This window comes from Garra rufa, chromosome 9 (genome assembly GCF_049309525.1).
Source record: "Garra rufa chromosome 9, GarRuf1.0, whole genome shotgun sequence".
NCBI lineage: Eukaryota > Metazoa > Chordata > Actinopteri > Cypriniformes > Cyprinidae > Garra > Garra rufa.
This window is the reverse complement of record NC_133369.1, coordinates 7038816-7060817: the sequence shown is the minus strand read 5'-3', so window position 1 is coordinate 7060817 and position 22002 is coordinate 7038816. Positions and strand designations below refer to the sequence as shown.

Here is a 22002-nt window from a genome sequence, read left to right as displayed (position 1 = left end):
CAGGCTACTCGCGGTCACGGTCGGTGACGAATGACCATTGAACTACAATAACGATAGCCTACTTTTGCAGATTGTAATAAAGACTCGGCGCAAGTGTTTTATTTATTAGTTAATTTATTATTTATTAATATTATTAATTTATAATTAAACATTTTTTTTCCCAAAAAGGCACAAAACAATGAATGCGGTAAACTTTACTGCGTGCATCTTCAATAACAGTATCTTCTTCAGTAAGATAAAGCAATACAAAACATATGTTTAGAGCTCCACCTAGTGGTCATCTTATGAAACTTAAAGGAGGAATTCGCACGTATAGCACGAGACAGCTTGATAGCGTAAATAGCTTATTCTGAAAAGAGTGTATTTTTTCCACCATATTTTCTATTATCACTGTGCTCTCTGAGCCGAGCCTGACCAAAAAATTAAAATATAACAAGATGGTTCTTCCGTATTATTATAAACGTAAGAAAGAATGCTATGTGTACTATGGCAGAGTAAAAGCAAAGTCCCTTTAAGGCCTTAAAGGTATTCTATAGTATTTGGCAGAGTTTCTCTATGGCTCTGGGTCTTTGGTAAAAGTCGCCAGCTCTGGTTGCCATAGAAACATTTCATGCGCGTTATTTTAATGCAGTGTAAACATCACAGACAACATTAATGTGACTGTTCATTTTCGATCTCATATTTTGTTGCTCATGTGAAATAAATAAATGTGCAAGGCTTTTTATTTCACATCACTCCTGAAGGAATCCATGATCACCGACCGTCCGTTTACGTTAACTCCTCCTGCGCTCTGCTTCTCGCTGCTGCGGTCACGCGACACGCGTTTTTATTTATTTATTTAATCTTCTTCTTTTTTTTATTTCCTTATCACACTTTTCTTATCATAATTTTACAAGATGCAAGTTACAAAACACGTGCAAAGTGGTGACTGACACTGGAAGGTGCGATGTTCTCCGATCGACTCGGGTATTACACACAAATTAAACATACCCGGGACCCGAAGTAATAGATTTGGACCCGACCCGGACCCGGCTAACCATTTAAAATATAGACCCGAACCCGTACGGGTCCCGGGTCGGGTCCCGGGTCCTCGGGTCTCGGGTCCTCTGTGAAGAGCTCTAATTTGGAGTACTAGACTGCCAAAAGTTTTAACAAATCAAGGAGAAGAGTGCAAAAAACTGTCTGAGGAACAAAAGGCGTTTGTGGTTGGCCAAACTGAACCAGGATTGACAACATTCGCATTTGTTCTTATCATTTCCTGTCAGGTAGGTGAAATATTAGGCTAATATCTTAATTAATACTGCTGTACATGTCTTTACCACCTATTAACTTTAGTTTGTCAAAATATTGCGTTATTTCCTGCTTACTAAGCCCTCCTCTAATATGATTTAGCAGCTTCTACACGTTTTTTCATGATTTAGACAGCATAAATTAGCAGAACAACATATCCAGTAGTACATTAACCGTGCAATCAATGCTGTTGTTTACATCCGAGTATCTCCAATGTGGCTGTGCATCCGGGTAACTTACCAAATCGTGACGTAAGTGCAAACCCTCTATACATTCACACACACACACACACACACACACACACACACACACACACATACATCCAAGATGTTCATGACTTTCTTTCTTCAGTTGTAAAGAAATGGTGTCTTTTGAGGAAAACATTTCAGGATTTCTATGGTGCCCCAGAGTTTGAACTTCCAAAATGCAGTTTAAATGCAGCTTCAAAAGAGCTCTAAATGATCCCAGCCGAGGAAGAATGGTCTTATTTAGCGAAACAATCGGTTATTTTCTAAAAACATTTACAACTTATATACTTTTTAGTCTCAAACACTCGTCTTGCCAAGCTAGACAAGACGAGCATTTGAGGTTAAAAAGTATATAAATTGGCATTTCTTTTAGAAAATAACCCATCGTTTTGCTAGATAGGACTCTTCTTTCCTCGGCTGTGATCATTTAGAGCCCTTTGAAGCTGCATTTTGGAAGTTCACACTCTGGGGCACCATAAAAGTCCATTATATGGAGAGAAATCCTGAAATGTTTTACTCAAAAAAGATAATTTCCTTACGACTGAAGAAAGAAAGACATGAACATCTTGGATGACAAGGGGGTGAGTACGTTATTATTATTATTAATTTATTACATTTTTGTTCTGAAAGTGAACTACTCCTTTAAAAGATTAGTTCACTTCCAGAATAAAACATTCCTCATTATTTACTCAACCCTATGCCATCCAAGATACTTATGTATTCAGTTAAAAAGAAATTAAGTTTTTTGAGGAAAACATTCCAGGATTTTTCTCCATATAGTGGACTTCAATGGTGATCAACGGGTTGAAGGTCCAAACTGCCGTTTCAATGCAGCTTCAGAGGGCTCTACACAATCCCAGCTGAGGAATAAGTGTCTTTTTCTAAAAAAACTTCTGAACTTCTGTAAGCTTGTCTTTAGCGTCAAATGCTCTTTGGTGCCACTGCATATTTAAGACAAATACGATATCCCAAATACCTTTTGTTTTTATTTTTCATTTATTTATTTCAGAACATGGCATTATCAGTTTCAGCCTGACGTTTTGGTAAGTGCATGTTTAAAGCTTCATCACAGCGCTTGCGTTTTTCTAGAAGGATCCTAAAAGAAAATAGATTTCATTTTAATATTTATATAAAAAATTTTGTGACAGAATATGCTGTATGAATGTGTAAAAAAAAGGAAAGAAAAAACTGACAAACCTGGTTCAGCTGCATTCCGTTTTCCCATTAGACCCACAAAAGTCTGGAATTTCTGCCCTGGAAGTAATTTGTAAGATAAACCTCATTATTAGATTTGACTCATTCACACAAAATTCAGAATTAAAAGGTCACAAAAAAAAAAAAAATCAAAACATTTAAACACAACACGTTATTCCATACGCTTGATTAGAAGAACTCCCCAACATTCATCCAAAATACTTACGTCTTCGTGTTATCTGTGATTTTGCTGTAAAGAGAAAGCAACATTTATATTATTTATAGTGTATTTATACCATATATATATATATCACATATATATATATATATATGTATATGTGTGTGTGTGTGTGTGTGTGTGTGTGTGTGTGTATACAGCCGGGGGTTGAAAACTTTTGAATGAACATGTACATTCGTCTGATCTTCAAATTCCAAAAGTTTTCACCCCCGTTAATGCATCGTGTTTCCTTCTGAAGCATCATATGTAATAGTTGCATATGAGTCCCTCAGTTGTCCTCAGTGTGAAAAGATGGATCTCTAAATCATACAGTAATTGTTGGAAAGGGTTCAAATACACAAAAATGCAGAATTTGTGGGACCTGAAGGATTTTTCTGAAGAACAGCGGGCAGTTTAACTGTTCAGGACAAACAAGGGACTCATGAAAATTATACTAAACAGAAAAATCCACAGCTGTGGATCATTCAGGTAACAACACAGTATTAAGAAACAAGTGTATGTAAACTTTTGAGTTATTTTTATACATTTAATTATTATTTTCTCTTGTGGGCTATATGTAAACATCTTTTATGTGAAATATGTTATTTCCTCTTATTTTGGTAAAATAATTCACATTTTGCACATTCTGCAAGGTAAACTTTTACCAGATGATCTTTTCCCCATCAGACCGAAAACCTGTTGTAGTCCAGGTGCTCGGTTGGCTCTTTCCAACATCGTCTGAAGGTCAGATTCAAGCAAATTTCCCTTTAGATGATAGACATAATTATGCAATGACATACTTGAATTTTGTCCATTGGTTTAAATATTAATATTGTGTATTAAATTGCAAATGATATCACTTTTATATTCCAGATGGGCATAAAAGAGCAGCAATGTAAGACTGAAATCACTAACCTCGTCTGGATACTTGTCACTCATCAAGTTATCCTCCTCATCAGGACTAAAGTTCTGGGACAAAATATCTGACAAAGCAGACAACAGCAGGATAATCAGCACAAAGATCTTCATGATGAAGTGAGTTTGATGGACTCTCAGGCTGTTTTACACTGACAATGGTAAATTAAGTAAATTCAGACTGACTTTAAATAATCTGAGCATTGCCTGCGATGATTCCTGTCCTCAGATCCGGTGCAAACAGCAGCTCTGTTTAAATAGGGCTGGTGAAACGGGCAGATGAGGAATCAGGTGGCAATTATGAATTATTAAAAGAAAATTGCTGCTTCACTAGATTATCCCTGTGAGATTCATCCACTGTTGATTTCAGCTGTTATTCTCCATTCTGCATTTGACCTTTGATCCACTTCTGGTTCACATCTTTCAAGATGCTTGATCAATTTGAAGGAGTCTCAGAATTAAACACTAACTTTACTTCACAACACTTCATGATTTCCTTCACTCATATTCATTTGACAGATGCAGTTTTAATGGTGCTTGTCTGCATGTGCCTGTTTGTACCCTCTAAAGAGACTATTCTATTCTATTCTATTCTATTCCTGAACAAATATTATAAATATAGGTATTTTGTGCTGGTTGATGGTTTTAAAGGATTCAGCAGATCTATTAATTTTTCATGATTATTATTTTTTTATTTGTTTATTAAATTACATTTTAAATACTAATATATTAAATAATTTATTTTAATTCAATTAATTAATTAATTTTATATTATTCAATATTTTCATAATTCTATAAATTAATAATAAATTAATTAAATTTGAAAGTGCATGCTGTACAGGAAGCAAGAAAAAAAGGAAAAATGAGATGCTGATATGACAATCTTTATATGATAAAATGAAACATGGTGTTATTGTTAAAAGTAAAACTATTAAAATATTTTTGTTAATTGAAATAAAGCTAAAATAAAAATAGATGAATGTTAAAAAATATGCTTAAATAGCAAAATGTAAAAAAATGCATTGGCAACTAACTTTAAAGTACTAAAATTAGTAATAAATAAATAAAACTGACAAAAATAAAATAAGGCTAAATAAAAATAAAATAAGGCTATATATATGTATATGTATACTGTATGTGTGTGTGTGTGTGTGTGTGTGTGTGTGTGTGTGTGTGTGTGTGTGTGTGTGTGTGTGTGTGTGTGTGTGTATGTGTATATATATATATATATATATATATATATATATATATATTACTATGATCGTGTATAAACTGATTTGAAACATAATTAATTTGAAGAAATAAAATATTAAAGAATGCTCTAAGGACATAAAATACAACAAAAATTGTAAAAGTAAAAGTAAAATGACTAAAAATACATTTAAATAAATAAAACTGACATAAAAGGCTGTTATGTTATATGACAAAAGCACAAAAAATATTATAACTGAAAATTAACACTAAACAAATAAAAGCTAATATCTAAATATTAAAAAGTACGATCGTATATAAATAACGCTGACTTAAAACATAATTAATTTATATTTAATATTACAACTAAAATTAAAACTAATATATATATATTAATTACAACTAAAATATAGAAAAAGTTAACTTTATATTAATAGTATATATTTATATTAATAACTACTATTGTCGTATGAATAACACTGACATGAAACATAAATAATTTGAAGAAATAATCTATTAAAGAAGATTCCAACAAGGACATGAGATAAAACTAAAACTGAAGTATTAAAATGACAAAAAATAATATAAAATAAAATAAATAAAACTGACATAAAATTAAATAAGACTCATATATATATATATATATATATATATATGTGTGTGTGTGTGTGTGTGTGTGTGTGTGTGTGTGTGTGTGTGTGTGTGTGTGTGTGTGTGTGTGTGTGTGTGTAAAATAACACTGAGGTGAAACATAATTAATTTGAAGAAATAAAATATTACAGAAGGCTCCAACAAGGACATAAAATAAAAGTCATTGAAATGTGTCGCAGATTAAATAAAACGAATAGATTTTCAAGTCGTTGCTGTTCTTTATTCTTCCTGATGTTTGGTTGTATTTTAAATATTAAATTCGAATGATTCTATTCAGTATTTTGCATGGCAATACGCTACTTCTCGTCTCTTATTGGCCACTAGAACGTGTCACTCAAACCCAACCTGCCAGGCCTCCGTAGGCCACGCCCCTGCGTTTATCCAAAAGAGGAACTTGAATTAAAAGTGAAACAATGTAGAGATACACAGATTCGGCAGCGTGCACAGTCCACGTACGTGTTTTTATACAAAGACATGCCCGTTCTCAATTGAAAACCATGTTTTATTGTCGATTTCTGCTGCTTTATTTTTATCTGTTACATTTGGGCACTGCGTTTCGCGCTAATGCAACGTCTCCGAGAAATGCGAAATCATCTGATAATCTGCAGCACATAGACTCTGTCGAGCAGAATACAGGTAGCACTAGATACAAAGGGAGGTCCAGTGAAGGTCTCCCGGGGTTTGAGCCTGGCGATCCTGCTCCTGCTTTTCAGGTCCAAACTCTGGATGGAGTGTTTGTTTACAATCCCCAGAACGACTCGAGGCGCGCGCTCATCGTCCACGCGTTCACGAATAAATCCGCCTTTCTGGAGTGTCTGTGGACGTGGACCGAGTCCCTCTCAGACCTGCTGAAATATCTGCCGTCCGATACTGAAATTCTGCTCCTGTCCCTGGATGACACTGCACTACAGGACGCCCTCTGGATGAGAGAACAAGTGTACAATGCTGCGGCTCACGGGTACTGACACTAAAATAGACAGACTTGGTTATCATTCGCTATCAAAGTACCATGACATTGACATCTGATCACTGTGGCTTTCTTTCTTTCTTTCTTTCTAGTAGTCTTTAAATTACTTTTTTAGAACCATTTAAATTATTACCACAGTATACGAATATATAAAAATTCACTGTAGATCAATAGAGACAGATGCAGACATTTTTATTAATAAAAATGCATTTATTTATCTATTTTTAATCTTTTCTATAGCCTACCAAAAAGTAAAATGTTTTATTGTGATTTTTGGACATCATGGCATATTTTTAATATTTTTTAAATTACAGTGGAAAACCTTTTAAATAATTTATATTTCATATATATATATATATATATATATATATATATATATATATATATATATATAAATTCACATTTGTGTTTTTTTTTTTTTTTTTTAGGTTTTAGGGTTTTTTTTATGCCAAAAATACCAGGTTAAATTATGATTTTTTGGCATCATGGTAATACTGTAGTATTTTTTTATTACCTTGGAGAACTATTTAATAATTACAATAGTATACAATTATGTAAACATTCAATACAGTACAGTTTTTTTTTTCCTTTCTTTTTTTATTATTTATTTATTTATGCCAAAAATATCAGGTAAAATTATGATTTTTGGACATCATGGTAATACTGTAGTATTTTTTTATTACCTTGGAGAACTATTTAATAATTACAATAGTATACAAGTATGTAAACATTCAATACAGTAGAATATTGCAAAGTACATTTAACATGGTTTTACCACCCAATACCATCACTGTTGTTATAAATAGGGGTATTCATTTGTAGACATTTTCTTCTTTGTACAAAAAATACCTGGTTTTAAAATTATATATATTTTTTAATTGCCTTGGAAAATCATTTAAATAATTATATTTAATGTATATATTTTAATTTTTTCCCTTTTTTATTATTTATTTATTTATGCCAAAAATACCAGGTTAAATTATGTTTTTTGGACATCATGGTAATACTGTAGTATTTTTTTCAATACAATAGAATATACATGGTTTTACCACCCAATACCATCACTGTTGTTATACTTATTTTTTATTTGTGCTAAAAAGTTTTCTTTTTTTATTTTATTGATATTTTTAAAGTTTTTTAATTACCTAGAGAAACCATTTAAATAATTATTTGTAAATCATATATTTTAATTCATAAATTTTTTTTTTTTTTCTTATTAGTTATTTATTTATTATTTATTTATTTATGCCAAACATACAAGGTTAAATTATGATTTTTTGGCATCATGGTAATACTATAGCATTTTTTTTAATTACCTTGAAAAACCATTAAATAATTACAATAGTATACATATATAGTAGTATATATATTAAGTATATATTAAGTAGTAGTATATATATTAAGTATGTAAACATTCAGTACAGTAGAATATAAGTACATTATTATGGTTTTACCACCCAATGCCATCATTGTTGTTATACTTATTTTTTTATTTGTGCTAAAACTAAAACATTTTTTAATTCATAATTTTAGTTTTTTCTTATTAGTTTTTTTATGTATTATTTATTTATGCTTAAAATACCAGGTTAAATTATGATTTTTGGACATCATTGTAGTACTGTAGTTAATTTTTTAGTGCTAGCTGGGCAACAATCACATCCAAAATAAAAGTTTTTGTGTACATAATTTACATGTATGTACTGTTTATATTTATTATGTATGTATAAATACACACATGCATAGATATATTTAAGAAAAATATGTAATGTTTATATATTAAATATATGTATATATAATATACATTTTATGAATATAAATATATCCACGTAAATATTTAACAAAAATATATACAGTATGTGTGTCTTTATATGTATATAAATACACACAGTAAACACACATATATAAACAAACACTTTTATTTTGGATGTAATCATGATTAATTGTTGTTCAGCACTATGTTTTTTTTTTTATTACCTTTTTTTTCTTGTTAGAGGTAAAGAGATCTTGTCCAGACTGCATTTCTCTCCTACACCTGTATTTGCATTGGGTAACTGGTTACCCAGAGTACTTTACTCATGGGGATGTGGTGGACACAACTGCGGCCTCGCTCAGGTGCTTTTCTCCTCTCCAGGTGAGTCTGTTTTGATGAGATCACATGACTCATTTTCACTTGCTTGGTGTGAGTAATTTCTTAAATCTTCTTAAATTCTGGAATTTCAGATTGGAGCATACCAGTGATCGCTAAGCGTCTCAATGCCCGATACGACTGGCTAAATGGACGCTGGGGTACCGATCCTTACAGATTGCTGGATGCAGGTGATGGTTGTCAACCTGTGACGTCTGTCAAAGGTGCTGTTGCGTTTATATCGGAGGGTGGCTGCTCTTTCTTCACAAAGGTGAGATGCATGAGCAAGGCAGCATGGATATTTGTTTAACATACAAGATATGACCTGTTTTTTAATGTTTTTAAATGTTTAAGATAAAAAACATGGCTGAATCCAATGCTACTGGAGTGCTGGTGTATGCATTGCCTGGGAATCCCATTCAGGACATGAACTGTTTAGGAGACGATTGTTCCACCTCCATCAACATACCTGCATCTATGGTCCATGTTGAGCCCTCTGTCATACAAGCTCTGCGGTGAGAACCTTAATCATAGCTCACAACTGAAAAATATGGATTTTTCACAAACCTGCATTAACATAAATTATTTTATTCCATATTTTGTTTACTGTATTCTGGGTTTGTAAATAATTCTATGATTGTAAATAATTCAATAATTCGGGTAAAATTTTTTAAAAAGAGTTTAAATGTTTTTTTAAATAAGTCTTTTCTGCTCACCAAGCCTGCATTTATTTGATCCAAAGTACAGCAAAAACAGTAAAATTATTAAATATTTTTAATATATTTAAAATAACTGTTTTCTATTTGAATACATTTAAAAATGTAATTTATTCCTGTGATTTCAAAGCTGAATTTTTAGCATCATTACTCCAGTCACATGATCCTTCAGAAATCATTATAATATTCTGATTTGCTGCTGAAAACATTTATTGTTATTATTATTATTATTATTATTATTATTATTATGTTGAAAACAGCTGAGTAAAGTTTTTCAGGTTTCTTTGATGAATAGAACGTTTAGAAGAACAGCATTTATATGAAATAGAAATATTTTGTAATATATAATAATATAAAATATAATATTATGTGATAATAGTAATTATAATAATAATAAATATTTATTGAACAGCAAATCAGCATATTAGAACAATTTCTGAAGGATCACGTGACACTGACGTAATGATGCTGAAAATTTAGCTTTGAAATCACAAGAATAAATTACATTTTAAAATATATTAATAGAAAACAGTTATTTAGTAAAATATTTCTACATTTTACTGTTTTTCCTGTACTTACCATCAAATAAACGCAGGCTTGGTAAGCAGAAAAAACATTAAAAAAAAGTTTTGACTAAGTTTAGCCAATTATCTTCATTATCCTCATCAGTTCAATGAATGCTTTTGCTGTCATTTTACAATATCTTCAAAAGTAGTTTCCTTTAGAGGAAAAATCACATGCGAACATTGTAGTGACAGTCCATTAATATTTAATAAGATAAGCTCTAAGGCAGTTTCTGATTGGTTGTGGATTTAATATTTAAGATCTTTGTGTGTATTTGCAATGTTGCAGCCTTACTTGTATTGTTTAAACAGGCTAATTTTTGACATGTGTATTGTTTTGATAGAAATGGGCGCCCTGTGAATGTAACTTTCCAGATCACACCTTCTCCAAACTTTTTTTTCGCGATCAACCAGAAGGGGGCGCTCTCTGAGATGGGCTGGTTTCTCTACCCGACCTTTAGATTCATGACCTGGCAGGCTCAATGGTAAGGAAACTAATGTCTGTTTGGTGTATATTTCGTCCACTTTACAGCTAATACTTAACATGTTTAAAACATTTGTATCTTCAGTCTATTCAAAACAGTTCATGCTTAGTGCATAAAGTGGAAACCGGGGCTAGTCGTCACATTTTGAATCCAGTGAAATGTAATGTTTGGTAATTGACAGATGGTCTATGCCAGTGCAGATATCTGACAGTTGAAATTGTGCTAAAATATTCAATATATACTGATATTGTTCAAATATTAAAAAAAGTATATCTTATCATTACTAAAGTTATTGGCCTATGCTTTTATTTCTTTAATTCCCCCTTTTCCCCATGTATTTTATCTTGTAGGTTCACATTCAATGAAGCTTTGCAGGAGCAGCTGAGTCGGCCTGCTGTTACAGTACCTGTGTTTGATCGTCATCTGATGCAGGGAGAGACAGGAGCTCAAGCAGTGGTGGATCTACCTGGAGGTTTGAGCTTCTCATTAGTAACATCCACCATGACAGGTCTATCATTCGACATTTTTGTCTAATTCTTTCTGTTTTTGTATATAGATTTCATGAATTATGATATTCTGGAACTGGAAGCCTCCCTGTCCTGTCCAGGCCGCAGAGACGAGACATGTGCTCATTGGGATCACACTGTACAGCTGTATGTATGTTGCGATCCTACAAGCCCATACTGCAACCTGGAGCTCGGGCGCTGGATAACAGCCTTCCGCAGGTACATGATCATCATTATGATCATTTCAACATTATCATTTTGATGGCATCAGGCATGCATGACCAAAATAAGAAAATGCGCTGTGTAAATTAGTTCAGAGTGCACATATGCGTACTGAAATGGTTGCAGCTATTAATGCACAAGTACCATTTTAGATAAACAAACTGTAATACTGCATAAGATTTGTATTTAAACTGAAAGCATAATTCTAGGCTATTCGCTGCTGTTTTTAAATCACAATGCAAAAACGCGACATTTCATTCACTGACGCTCTTCACTGAATGCTCTTTTATCGGAAGCACGAAACCCGGGGGGAACGCAGCAGGCCGGCAAAATCAAAGCTTGCTAAATCAGGTTTGAAAATGATTAAAATTCAAATTAAAAAGTAAATATCATCATTTTATTTTTAGGCTTACTATGATATTTTTTTAATTTAATACTCCCTTTTTATTTTAAAACATAATAGTGTTACCACACTTTATTATTTTGTGTATTATTTTATAAAAATAAATAAATAAATAAATAAAGGCCAATTATATTATTATCACTATTATTAATTTATTTTTTGGAGTTATATTTCATGGGTCACACTATATGTAGTGTGAGGACCAAACCAAATCTTCAGGTACTCTTATGAGAACCAAGCTAGCCCTGATAATAATAATCTGTAGCCCTGATAATAATAAGACCTATTATGCCCCTTCTTTTTTACAATATGTAATATAAGTCTTAGGTGTCCCCAGAATGTGTCTGTGAAGTTACAGCTCAAAATACCCCACAGATCATTTTTTATGTCATTTTGAAAATGGCCATTTTGAGTGGAAGCAGTAACATGCTGTTTTCATGCATGTCTCTTTAAATGCAAATTAGCTGCTTCTCCCTGCCTCCATTTGCAGAATAGGGCAGTGCCTTTACAGCTTGTACTTCAGATATTCTGTCAAAAAAACATCTATTTGGTTTTGATTATCATGTCTATCGTGCTGAAATCATGTGTTTTAAACCATATTAGTATAAATTTCTGATATATTTCTGATATATCACACATCTGAAGCATGCGCACAGAAAGCGGCTTTCACACGGCATGTGAGTACTAAACTAAGATCTCTTTCGTGTCTTATTGCGCTTAAACTGACAAATACATGCAAGTTTGTGTTAAAAACACACAAGTTACAAAAACAGCCAGTTATGTCTGTGAAGGTAAACAACTGGGAAAGAAATCATGTTTATATTAGATCTGTGTGGCAGCAGTGTAAATAAATAGAGTAAATAAATAAATCCAATGCTCTCTTTTCTCCTCTGAGGCTGGGACTCTAAATAGTGTTCTGTGCTCGTCTGTGCAGCCAACAACAGGCTAACAGGCATTAGAACTGGTACACCATTGTCACTTGTAGAAACACAATGGCGGCACTGTGGGTGGAGATTAAGGGGCGGTAATATTATAATAAGATCCTCTTACCAAGTCATTGGGGGAGTAAAACCTCATTTTTTTCACATGCTTGCAGAGAAAACCTTACCAAAACTAAGTTACTGGGTGGTCCGTTTTCACATTTTCTGGGTTGGTAGATGCACTGGGGAACCGATTATAGCACTTAAACACGGAAAAAGTCAGATTTTCATAATATGTTACCTTTTAAAAGAATAGCAAAGTCCACACCACAACTATAGTGATACTGGCACAGAGGAACAATATCAATGGAATCACTTTCAGAACCATTTTTTCCAGCTGATGAACGATTAATGGATTGACAGCCAATCAGAATTTGTTCTGCTTTAAAGAGCTTGAGCATTTAAAGGGATAGTTCACCCAAAAAGGAAAATTTGATGTTTATCTGCTTACCCCCAGGGCATCCAAGATGTAGGTGACTTTGTTTCTTCAGTAGAACACAAATGAAGATTTTTAACGCAAACCGTTGCAGTCTGTCAGTCATATAATGGCAGGGGTAAGCAGATAAACGTCAAATGTTTATTTTAGGGTGAACTATCACTTTAAAGTGGCATATGACAGAACTGCTTGTGCTTATGATATACAGAATGTTATTGTGCGTTGGTGAGGGCACTGTCCTTATAGTTATCTTTATAGTTGTAATTCTTGATGTGAATGGGCCTTTAGTATGTGTGTTACTTGTTAAAATGGTTTTTGACAGTTTATTTTATTTTTTTTTTTTTACAGAGGCACAGGTCATTGGCTGACGGATGTTTCTGCTTTGATTCCCCTGCTAAATGAGAAGAAATGTGCCTTCACCATGAAGACTGTGCCATGGGCGATGCCATGGATGACGTCTCTTAATCTGCGCTTTAGTCACAGCAACAAGACAGGTTAGAACTATTTATTTATTTTAAGAAATTAGTACTTTGATTTTAGCAAGGACAAATTAAATTGATTGAAAATAAAGACATTATAAAGTTACAACTTTCTATTCATCAAAGAATCCTTGAAAAATGCTGATTTGAAAAAAGTTCATACTTTTATTCAAGGATGCATAAATGAATCTAAAATTGCAGTAAAGACATTTAATGTTACAAAATATTCCTGAAAAGTAAAATGTATCATGGTTTCCACAAAAATATGAAAATAAGTTTTCAACATTGATTATAATCAAAGATATTTTAAATAATATGCAAATCAGCATATTAGAATGATTTGTGAAGGATCATGTGACACTGAAGACTGGAGTATTGATGCTGAAATTTCAGCTTTGCACGACATAAATAAATGACATTTTAATAGATATTCAAACAAATTGTAATAATATTTCACAATATTACTGTTTTTACAGTTTCTTGATCACATTAATGCAGCTTTGGTGAGCTTCTTTAAAAAACACAAACAAAACCTTTTGTTTTTTATTATTTCAAACCTAACAGATGTCTTTTTTGTGAAGTGTTATATTTGAAACATGCTTATGCTGTATTTCTTTAACATGAATACCACTTGGTATGATATTTTGTTATCTGTTGTTTCGATTGTCAGGCATTTTATGCATTGATTATGTTTCTAAGTACTTACACTGTACTTTATTTTCATGTCAAATACACAACAGTCAAAGGATTTTGAACAGTAAGATTTGTAATGTTTTTAAAGAAGTCTCTTCAGCTCACCAAGCCTGCATTTATTCGATCCAAAAAACAAAATACAGCAAAAGCTCTAATATTGTGAAATATTTGTACTATTTAAAATAACCGTTTTCTATTTGAATATATTTAAAAATGTAATTTATTCCTCTGATCAAAGCTAAATTTTCATCATTACTCCAGTCTGCAGTGTCACATGATTCTTCAGAACTCATTCTAATATTCTGATTTGCTTTTCAAGAAAAATGTATTATTATTACTATTATTATCAATATTTAAACAGTTAAGTAAATTTTTCTCTGAATTATTTGATAAATAGAAAGATCCATATATCAGCATTTATCTGAAATAATAAAAAAAGCTTTTGTAGCGTTATACACTATACCATACAAAAGCTTGGAATCATTAAAATTTGATCATAACATAATTTTTTTTTTGGGGGGGGGGGGAGGAATTATAGAAATTAATACTTTATTTAACAAGGATGCTTTAAATTGATCAAAAGTGATGATAAAGACATTTATAAATGATTTCTGTTTTAGATAAATGCTGTTCTTCTGAGCTTTTTATTCATCAAAGAAACCTGAAAAAATCTACTCGGCTGTTTTCAACATAATAATAAAAATTAATGTTTTTTGAGCAGCAAATCAGAATATTAGAATGATTTCTGAAGGATCATGTCCTTCAGAAATGGAGTAACAATGCTTAAAATTCAGCTTTGAAATCACAGGAATAAATTACATTTTAAAATATATTCAAATAGAAAACAGTTATTTTAAATAGTAAAATTATTTCAAATTTGTACTGTTTTCGCTTTACTTTGGGATCAAATAAATACAGGCTTGGTGAGCAGAAGAGATTTGTTTAAAAACATTTAAAAATCTTACTGTTCAAAGGCTTTTGGCTGGTAGTGTATGTTTAGATTTTAGGACCACCTGTCTGCTATTTGTATGAGGTTCTGTTTCAATAAGGATGCCACTTTAGAAGGGATGCATTTAGGCAGTGGACACTGGATTTAGTAAAACAACCATTTTTTTGCATGAACACCAACATTTTAGTGGAAAGAACATAACAAATTCTGATTTACTGCGTGCAGCTGTGAATGCTATTGCTCACCCACACGTGTATAACTGAGTCAGTCATACTCAGAGGAACAATATGAGGTGTCTCCAGTTTTGGAAAAGAGAAGTGGAAAATAATCGACATAGTTAACTCTTTCACATATTACTTTTCTGAATAATTCCATTTCATGTAACTTACAGAGATCTTAAAGTCCTACAAAGTGTGGTCTGTTACTAAAGCTCCTGTACTCTTTGTAGTCAGCTTCAGTCATAAGTCATACATTTATAATCAGTAGCTCTATTTTTAGTGCACTTGTAGGACACCATAAATACACTTTTCTTGGAAGTGCATTTAGTGGCCTTGGCTGCTTTCCCAAAATGCGTCAATGCAACTCCAGTTACTATAGTAATAAACCAAGTCTAATAGATTTCAGTGGGATGAGGACATCTGTTATGGATGTTGACATTATCTGATATTGTTTTCACAGGTAATTACTCAGATAAATTGTACCCTTTCAAGGTTATGTCACTCTTTCCTGGGGGGACGTTTGACAAGGACTATAACAGCAGATACCAGGAGATCAAGTTCAGTCTTCCAGCTTCAACAAAGAAGGTGATCAATCCAAAACTATTATTATTATTGGTGAAATAGTAATAATATTATTTAAATAATGTAAGCCAGATGCACCGTCAAAATAAAAGTCCTGCTTCTGACATGTTGGCCATACAGGAAAACATAATATTTAATAAAAAAAATGCCAAATATCAGTCGAAATATCAGCCTTGGTGAACAAATAATATACTAAACAGTTTATTTTAAAAACATTTATACTTTTTTAAATTTAGTATAATTTTAGATATGTAATTATTAGTTTGAATACATATTTTTTTAATAGAAATTTTACATTTATGTGTAAGTAAAAACGTTCCATGAATTGAATGTGTGTTTTTATGTGTGTGCTGAAATAGTACTAGTAATAATATTAATAATAGCAACAATAATACAAAAAATGTAATATTTTTACAAATATTTTTAATGTGTTTAATTTATTCTTGTTTTATTTATTCATTTATTTATTTTTGCATATAACATTTCTGGATAAGTAAAAACATTTTTTTTATATATTTATTTTTTGCATGTAACAGTAAAAAAAACAATAATACAAACTTTTTTTTTTTTTTATATGTAGTATTTTTCATTCATTTATTTTTTTAGCATATTACATTTCGGGATAATATTTATTAAATTTTTCACTTTTTTCTATATTTTATTATGATTTTTATTTTAATACTATTTGTATTTTATTTACATATTTGCATATAACATTTCTGGAAAAGTAAAAACTTTGCATTAATTGAATGTGTGTTTTTATGTCTGTGCTGAAATAGTACTAGTAATAATACTAATAATAACAACAATAATATTATTAATATTATTTTTTTTTTTTTTACAAATATTTGGCATTTATTTTATATATTCTTGTTTTATTTATTTATTTTTGCATATAACATTTCTGGATAAGTAAAAATAGTACTAGTAATAATACTAATAATATAACAATAATACAAAAAATAAATAAATACATATATAATATATAATAGATAAATAGATGTACAGTAGATATATAGATTTTTATTTGAATAGAATTTTTATATTTTATTTGATTTATTTAGCATATAACCTTTTAGGATAAGTAAAAATTTTATAACGCTTTATACAACAATTAAAATCTTTTTTATACATTTTAATATGATTTTTATTTTAATACTATTTATTGCATTTTATTTTATTTTACTTTTTTATTGTATATTATTTAAATTTTTGCATATAACATTTCTGGAAAAGTAAAAACTTTCCATGAAGTGAATGTGTGTTTTTATGTGTGTGATGGAATAATACTAGTGGTAATAAATATATATAATAAATATATATTTTAATAGCATTTTATTTTATTGTTTATTTATTTTATTTTTTGCATATCAGTACAAAACTTCCAAGCATTAAATGTGTTTTTATGTCTGTGCTGGATTAGTAGTAATAATACTAGCAACAATAATACAGAAATTATTATACATTCTGTGTGTGTGTGTGTGTGTGTGTGTGTGTGTGTGTGTGTGTGTGTGTGTGTGTGTGTGTGTGTGTGTGTGTGTGTGTGTGTGTGTGTGTGTGTGTGTGTGTGTGTGTGTGTGTGTGTGTGTGTGTATATATATATATATATGTGTGTGTGTATTTTTTATTTATTTTTATATATATATGATATTTTTTATACTATTTATTGTTACTATTACTATTTTATTTTACTTTTTGCTTTTAACATTACTACTACTACTGATAAAACAAAAATTACAATAACATCTTTTTTAATATTATTTAATATAATTTGTATAATTATAAAACAATATATTTTACTTCCTTGTTTGCTTTCTTATCTATTTTGCCAACAATATTTCTAGATAAGTAAAAGCTTTCCATGGATTGAATGTGTATTTTGGTGTGGCAGGTGGAGTTATATGCCGTTATCACGGCTCATGGGTCTGACGAGAACTTCTGCGGAGAATTTTGTGTGACGTCACACCATTTCCTCATCAACAGATCCATCAATAACACCCTTGTGTTTGAGTCAGCTGGTTAGTAGGAATAGGGTGACAAGATTGGTGAACTAGATAACATCAAGATGTGCTCACACTGTGTCCGTAAAGTAAAACAGATGTCCATGTCCATGTAGGAACACCTCTGGGCTGTGCCATGCGAGTACCTGAAGGAGCAGTGCCCAATGAACATGGCACCTGGTTGTACGGCCGTGCAGGCTGGTGTGACGGACTCCAGGTGGATCCTTGGAGGACAGACATCACTTCCCAGGTACAGGAAAACAAAATGCATTTAACATGATGAGGTCATGTGACAACAATGTTGCATACTACGCATACTGCATGTCCTGTGCAGTATTCAGCATGTAGTAAAGCAATATGTGACCCTGGACCACAAAACCAGTCTTAAGTCTAAATACCGTGTATGGGTCAAAATGATAGATTTTCTTTTACGCCAAAAATCATTAGAAAAATAAGTCAAGGTCATGTTCCATGAAGATATTTTGTAAATTTCCTACTGTAAATCTGTCAAAACTTAATTTTTGATTAGTAATATGCATTGCTAAAAACTTCATTTGGACAACTTTAAAGGCGATTTTCTCAATATTTAGATTTTTTTGCACCCTCAGATTACAGATATTCAAATAGTGGTATTTTGGCCAATTATTGTCCTATCCCAACAAACCATACATCAATGCAAAGTTTATTTATTCAACTTGTATGTATAAATCAATTTCAAAATATTGACCCTTATTTTATTACATTTTACTTTTTTATTGTATTTTATTTAAATTTCTGCATATAACATTTCTAGAAAAGTAAAAACTTTCCATGAATTGAATGTGTGTTTATGTCTGTGCTGGAATAGTATTATTAATAATACTAGTTAAAAAAAAAAACAATAATACAAAAATTATTTAAAATATATATTTTTTTGTAATTTTTTAATAATATTTTTATTTTAATAGTATTTCATGTTTTTATTTAGCATATAACATTTCGGGATAAGTATAAACTTTATAAAAACTTTATATAATCTTATATATATTTTTTTATATTATTTTTATTTTACTTATTTTTATTTTATTTTACTTTTTTATTTTTTGCATATAACATTTCTGGAAAAGTAAAGACTTTACATGAACTGAATGTGTGTTTTTATGTGTGTGCTGGAATAGTACTAGTAATAATACTAATAATAACAACAATACAAAAAATATTTTTTTTAAATCTTTGTAAAATTTTAATAGAATTTTATTTTTATTTATTTATTTTGCATATAATATTTTGGGATAAGTAAAAACTTTCCAAGAATTGTGTGCTAGAATAGTAGTAATAATACTAATAATAACAACAATAATATAGAAATGATTATAATCTTTTTTTATTATTTTTTTACTATTTTATTTTATTTTATTTTACATTTTTTTATTGTATTTTTGCAAATAACATTACTACTGCTACTACTACTGATAAAACAAAAATTACAATAACATCTTTTTAAATATTATTTTATATAATTTTTATTATAATACAATATATTTTACTTACTTGCTTTATTTATTTTGCCCACAGACTACAGATTTTCAAATAGTTGTATTTTGGCCAATTATTGTCCTATCCTAACAAACAATACATCACGTTTTGTGGTCCTGGGTCACATAATTTATTCTGACATACACTCTTAAAAATAAATGTTCTTTATTAACATTGATGTGTCCCTGAAGAACTTTTAACACCTTTAAAAACATTCTTTACAGTGGAAAAATTTTCAGATTCAGATTAAGAAAAAAAAATGGTTCTTTTAAGAACTGTGCACTGAAAGGTTCTTTGGGGAAACAAAAATGGTTCTTAATTTATTTTTAAGAGTGCACCCAGAAGCATGTCATTTTGTTGATGTACCTTTAAAATTACATTTGTTTTTATTGGCATGATGTGTTAATGTGTGTGTTTCTCTCACAGCTGGACCTAAGTGGAACCAACTCTGTCCTTTACTTTGGACTCTTTGAAGGACGCAATCCAGATCCAAAGACTAATCCGGGGTACATTATTATGTACTCCTTTCTAGTGTTTTATAAATAATTTTACAGACGGATAATTCAGAAGAAATATTTTTTTTTACATTTTCACTTCTGCTGAAACATTTGCTTTTTAATTCTCACTTCTGCTTAAATATTTTTTTAAATTCTCACTTCTGCTTAAATATTTTTTTTAGAATTCTGACTTGCATCTTTTTGACAGCATTACTCATTACTGTCCCATCCAGAATCATCTGTTTTTTTATTTTTATGTTCTTTTCAGTATTCCCTCATGCTGCTTTTTTATGGTTATTTTTGATTACAAATGCAATCTGAGATTATTAAATGGTTTTTAGAATGGTTGACAACTGAGATGAGACACAGTCTAATAAACACACATAAATTGACAGCTATTTTTCAAATAAATTATGTCTTGAGAGATACACATCAGTCAATTTATTTGCATTACTAGCTATGTTTTCTAAATGCATATTTAGACAGCATTTTAAGGGGAGACACTGCAGGCAAATCAGGTTTGAGATTGTGGGCTTTTTGTTTATTCAGACTAGTCGAAAGAAAACATCCAAAAGTCACTGTTAAGTGTTTCTTTTATAGCACTTTATAATAATTTTTTTGTCCTACACTGAGCTGCGAATCTCCACTACAGTAGCGCTTACGCACGCCAGACTTTACATTTTACTTTACATTTTTACATTATCCTAAAGCCCCCCCCCCCCACCCCCCCCCCAAAAAATGTTTTCTGTATATTTTAAGTATTTTAATAAATTATGTGACAAAATGAGATGGCCAGAATTTCCTCTGTAAAAAAATAGACTCTAATATGTCAAAAAAAATAATAATTTAAACAAGAATTTTGAAACTGACTTCATCCAGTGTTTACATTTTTGTACTGGAAGTTTATTCAGATTAGTGCATATTTCATTAAATAATGCTCCATTTGCATTTTTAGCCATTTTCGAAAACTTGTAATACAAAAAATGTATGCAATTATCAATTTAATCAATCAACTAGGTAAGTAAGGTGATAACTATTATTATATTTACCAGGTAAATGTTGTCTTAAATAAGTTATAAAGTCTTAAATGACTGAAGAGTTAAAAGAAAATCTGATATAAGTCAGATCCACGTCAAGTGTACTAGGTTTTAAAGAGACAACGTGCTTTTAAAGTGAAACCTGCTGACGTCTGTCACTGATGTAAATCAAAGTACAAAAGAAAAAAAGAGAAATCATTTGACTGCTCTAGTTGATGATTACCTTTTGTAGCTTAAATAAAAATGAATCTGTATACAGTAGTCAACATTTGAAGTGGATCAAAAAAATTCATTAAAGCTGTCCTAAGACAAAAACGGGTGTTGTTTTTGTTTTATAACAACTTTGATGAAGGTGTTGATCCACTTCGAATGTTGACTACTGTAGTTTATGCATATACAATTTATAGTTGTAAAGATTGTTTTAAAATCATTTAAATTAAAAGTTGTTTTGTATTTCAGAGCCTATTAATTGTTAAAATTGTAGTAGTAATAACTGTTTCATGGTCAGTACAAAAAAAGTTAGTTTTAGGCCCTGCTGAGAAGTATCCTTAAAGACCCAAGAATGAAAATTACCACATGATTTACTCACTCACAAGCCATCCTAGGTGCATGTGACTATCTTGTTTCAGTCGAATACAATCTGAGTTAAGGTCATTGCACACCAGCCCAAAATTTTCGCCCGAATGTTTTGCACGTTAAAAAATAAATACGACTTCACGTTATGTCGATCACGTTTGCACACTGCCTGTCATAAAAAAAAAATTTGATCGGGTTAGATTTTTTGCGTTTTTCGCATCTGTAGCCAGCATTTTGAGAGGTGTTTTGACAGTTCAGAGCCACCGTACAAGCGAACGCCAAAATCCAGAATTGCATTTGACAAATTCATCCACATCGCCTCGCAGCACAAAGCACTGTAAAAAGGT

At 30.9% G+C, this 22002-nt stretch overlaps 1 protein-coding gene across 1 annotated transcript; it reads left to right on the top strand.

Moving 5' to 3' along the window:
• Nucleotides 1-6104: 6104 nt before the first annotated feature.
• On the top strand, nt 6105-20470 carry LOC141342979 (uncharacterized). Its single transcript, XM_073847571.1, has 12 exons — nt 6105-6664; nt 8665-8804; nt 8894-9069; nt 9153-9313; nt 10422-10562; nt 10913-11034; nt 11119-11287; nt 13458-13603; nt 15909-16033; nt 17922-18048; nt 18147-18280; nt 19972-20470. Exons 1-12 carry the CDS (start codon nt 6204-6206, stop codon nt 20089-20091), a joined length of 2022 nt encoding a protein of 673 aa, XP_073703672.1. The 5' UTR covers nt 6105-6203; the 3' UTR covers nt 20092-20470.
• The last annotated feature ends 1532 nt before the right edge of the window (nt 20471-22002 follow it).

Coding starts and splice junctions, on each gene's coding strand:
- LOC141342979 (XM_073847571.1), top strand. CDS start 6,204: ATGTTTTATTGTCGATTTCTGCTGCTTTATTTTTATCTGTTACATTTG. Junction 11,035..11,118: donor AGTGGTGGATCTACCTGGAG/GTTTGAGCTTCT, acceptor TTTTGTATATAG/ATTTCATGAATTATGATATT. Junction 18,049..18,146: donor CCTTGTGTTTGAGTCAGCTG/GTTAGTAGGAAT, acceptor ATGTCCATGTAG/GAACACCTCTGGGCTGTGCC.